Source organism: Agrilus planipennis, unplaced genomic scaffold, assembly GCF_000699045.2.
Source record: "Agrilus planipennis isolate EAB-ADULT unplaced genomic scaffold, Apla_2.0 scaffold62, whole genome shotgun sequence".
NCBI lineage: Eukaryota > Metazoa > Arthropoda > Insecta > Coleoptera > Buprestidae > Agrilus > Agrilus planipennis.
The window spans coordinates 1097811-1102253 of record NW_020438875.1 but is presented as its reverse complement, the minus strand read 5'-3'; the positions used below and the strand labels follow the sequence as shown (position 1 = coordinate 1102253).

Sequence of the window (4443 nt, the reverse complement as noted above, 5' to 3'; positions counted from 1 at the left end):
GAATACAGACCACTTCGAATTATTTTGTTCGATTATGGTAACGTGCCTATCACGTTGAGGTGAGCTACGCCGGGATTCGTTTCAGCAAGTAGATATCCATATTTTTAAATGGACCTTGTTGGAGCATATGTAATCCTCAAATGTAGCATCGTACTACAGATGGCGCTCACCACGCCATTTGTAGTATTTTCTAATAGTTCATGTCTTCACGGAGAAAACTAAATTTTTATGACAACGCAAAAATTACAATTTTCGATTGTAAATGACTGAATTTGTTGTAGAAGCAGTAGAATTTATTAGGTAACTTGTAATAATCTCAATTTTGACATATTTCATTAAAAATTATTTCAACTTTCTTAATTATTACAATTAAATTTCTAATATCAACTAAGATACTTAATAAATTTATTTCTGCTGGGATTTTTTTAATTTTTTTTATTTGAGATCATACAATTCTCATCGAGAAGAGTTATTGTATCCCTTCTCATTCTAGAGATATGACATTAAAATTAAAAGTATAATTTATAAATTTATTTTTACAAATTCGGGTCCTTATTATTTTTGCTACGAAGCAACGGGCTAGTGGAATAAATTGTAGATATGGCTTTAATATTTACGCAAATTTTCCTTTTTCATTTGCTCCGTGTTTTTTTTTTAGCGGGCTTTTCATTAAATTCTACCCTTACCAACGTCCCAAACCTTACTAAATCCCGTTCAAAAGGTCGTTTAAACACCAAACCAATGAAATTTTAATAATTATTAATATGAATTTTCGGGTTTGTTACACACTGTAAACTACCTCAGGTTAATTTTCATATTAACAACCATTAAAAAATGTCAAAGTGTTTCAGATAAATAGAAATTTGAGTTCTTGGTTCACAGATTTTCAACGAGATGTTGAGTTGATACTGTAACCAGAAATACCAACAAGCGACAGAATTTGTAACAGTTCAGCTATAGTGATGTATTACTGGTCATGAGAAAAAATAAACGCTAGAATTACATCTAAATAACAAATAATTTAGTATAATAATCAATAAGAAATACAAATTACAAACGATCAATTCCAATTCAGTTTTAATTACCTATTTTCACTAGGTAGTTTTTTTGTTATACATTAAATTATTATTGCTGGTATTTGTTTTTTGTTTTATCTCTGGTACCCGGTCGAATCCTAAAGAAAATGATGGATCCTCCGGGTAGGGTTGCCACCCGTACTTTATTATACGAGGGTGGATTGATAAGTTTCCGGCCTAACCAAGAGATGACGCCACTAGGCCTACCTTGAGGTGACATTCTATAGTACCATCCTTGGATAGCTTGTAGCTATAGTTTCAGCCCGATCTCCTTGCTAGTGTAGGTTTGACAGCACNGAAGAGAATAAACAAGCAAATGAAGGGCAATTGACTTACATTAGTTTAATAAATCTACATATTGAAATTGATGGTAAACAGCCTGTACCATGTACTTCTACTCACTTAATAAAGTTTAAAAAGGACATATCATAGTTGAGAAAATAAGTAATTGAATATTTATATTAAAAAAAATATAGATATAGTATTTATATTCATTACTTAAAATAAAGATTATACCTGAATATCGTTGAGGTCTTTAAAAAGCTGTTTAGACCTACACTAGTTTCATTTGATTTATTTTACTGTCCTCTTTCCATTTATTGCTAATTTAATATTTGTATTTCAAAAATAAGACATTTTACTTGAAATTATATAATATATTATAAATTTAGTCTACTTATTGTTATTTCGATTGAGCATCTTAAAATTTTTCGGAAAAGTCATTAAACCTGAATAATCTATATACATGTTTTAATTTGTTTTTCTCGTTTTGCTGATATTGTTGGTAAACAAAGCAGGAATACAATGGCTCATTACATAACGACTTTCATTTTTATTTGTTTATCGCTTTCCTGATATTATTTAGTAGGTCTCAGAATATAGAAGCTCATGTAGATCATCATATACAATGAAAAACGTTGTTCAATATTGCAGTAGTCGAGAAGTGCTGATAATAACATTTATTTATTATTTAAACTTATTCATTGTTTGTTTTGTTTTCATATGCATGCGAAACAAATCCAACTACCAGTTTAGATCAAAATAATATTCGTAAAGAAATAAGTTTTTCTGGAATGAACCATGTGCTTTCCTTTTAGTTTATTTTATAAATAAGTTTTTATTCCACTTATTTGAGCACATATCTAAAAAAAACTTGTCCAGAAGGATAACAACAATTTTACCTTTCCCTTCATTTTCCATCAAAGTTTTCTGGAAAATGAAAGAACACTTACTTCATATCTGCGGTGTGATAAAATCCACCAAGTTGCATTTTTTTACTGAATGTTACAATGTCTGGAGGAGACTTCAGATCGAAGTGTTCATGGCACCACATTTTTCCTGTCGCACCACCTCCTGTTTGAACTTCATCGATTAATAATCCAACGCCGTTCTTCTTGGCGATTTGTTGTAATTTTTGAAAGAAAGAAGGCGATCCTTCATTGTCACCACCTTCTGCTTGAATTGGCTCTACTATAATTCCTGCCACAGGAATTCCTTTTTTCTCATATTTCTCTATTAATTCTTCCACTTCTGCTAAACATTTCTCATCTTCTTTCTCGTTTTCCCTTATATATTCAGAGAGAGGATATTTGTAACTTGGAAAATGCGCAATAGGCCAATCAAACGCAGGTATGTCAAGTTTGTGGATGGCTTTTGAATGTGTCGTGCTGAGAACGCCCAAAGTCCTGCCGTGGAAAGCTCCATGGAACGAAAGAATGGAAAGTTTTGGCGAACCTGGTGGCAAATTAATCATACATGATTGTTTCTCCTCTGCTGAAAAATCCCTAGTATCTCCTCGTTTTTTTCTTTGGTATGCTATAAATAAATTCTTAATGGCGTTTTCGTTTGAACAAGAACCACACATCATGGTCATTATGTCCGGCAAACCATGGGGTGCTACCTAACGAAAGTCGCTGTGAGAATCTAATTATAGGTATATACATAAAATATATTAGTATGCATATATTTAGGTGCCTACCTTGAGGAGTACATCTCTTAATTTTTTTGGCCAATCTTCACCTGGAAAAACACCCAACGCGGGCCTATTTATTAGCGATTTCTACAACATTCAATACTATTATGTGGATGACTTATTTAAAAATAAACCCTTAATGTAATTTTACGAGAGTGTGCTCTTTGGAAAAAGCTCCTAGTAGGTCCGGATGGTTGTAACCTAATGGAATTGAAGATATTTGTGTGTACACGTCCAATAACACGTTTCCATCTACATCTACTAGGTAATTTCCGACACTTTTGTCATAGTTTGCAAAAATTTGAACTGCTCCAGCTTGCTGAAAATTGTGAAGAATGTGAGTTTTCTTTTTGTTAATGAAGAAGCAAACAATCACTTGTATATTCTAAATTTTACGAGCAAGCGCTATTAAGGATTTAAAATAAGTAAGATAATTGTAAAAATAACTAATTTGAAGTAATGTCATAATTTAATTATTATGCATATGTAAGCATATTTACATTTATTGGCTTAAGTATACGAAATTAATATTCTTAAATCGTAATTAGCGTTTTTGAAAGTTGTTTCTAATATTGAAGATACCAGAACATTTTGAAATCAATTTCATGCTTTATTGATTTTTGATTGGAGAGCAAAATAACCTTCTTTTTAGCCTCCGTGGTGAATAATTGAGAGTATATTACTTATTACAAATAAAAATGAAATATTATTTTGATCTCATCACGAAACTAATATTTTTTTATATGAAATTATGAAAAAATTGCTCAAATGTTATCGTATTGTTGATATGTTATTTACTGGAAATCATCTACAAAAAATAATAAGTAACATTTACATGCTCCAAATGTCAGCTAATTTATTCGTTAAATTGTTATTATTCATTTACACATATAACTAATCGAAAAAAGTAATAAATTTTAACTTAAAATTGATGAAAATATTCATACATGTATAGCAGCTGCTAAATTGATCTCTTTTAGAAGAGAATAAACAAGCAAATGAAGGGCAATTGACTTACATTAGTTTAATAAATCTACATATTGAAATTGATGGTAAACAGCCTGTACCATGTACTTCTACTCACTTAATAAAGTTTAAAAAGGACATATCATAGTTGAGAAAATAAGTAATTGAATATTTATATTAAAAAAAATATAGATATAGTATTTATATTCATTACTTAAAATAAAGATTATACCTGAATATCGTTGAGGTCTTTAAAAAGCTGTTTAGACCTTGGTCCAGGTATTTCTGTATGAACAGTAGGTCCCGAAGGCTCTGGAAGATTTGAAGACGAGGTTTGTGCATATCTAGCCAAATCTAAACAAATTAATACCTAAGAAAAGTGCTTTTTATTTTTACATTCAAAAATTTCAAGCGAATTAAATTACGATA

At 30.5% G+C, this 4443-nt stretch overlaps 1 protein-coding gene across 1 annotated transcript in view; it reads right to left on the bottom strand.

The window, feature by feature from the left end:
* Positions 1 to 4443, bottom strand: part of LOC108734546 (4-aminobutyrate aminotransferase, mitochondrial) — a 17294-nt gene that overhangs the window by 7871 nt on the left and 4980 nt on the right. Inside the window, exons 2-5 of the mRNA XM_025980631.1 lie at positions 4247 to 4384; positions 3200 to 3367; positions 3055 to 3135; positions 2309 to 2976 (exon numbers count right to left, since the gene is read on the bottom strand). Of these exons, the coding sequence (XP_025836416.1) occupies positions 2309 to 2976; positions 3055 to 3135; positions 3200 to 3367; positions 4247 to 4384 (1055 nt within the window). The remainder of the gene's footprint in view (positions 1 to 2308; positions 2977 to 3054; positions 3136 to 3199; positions 3368 to 4246; positions 4385 to 4443) is intronic.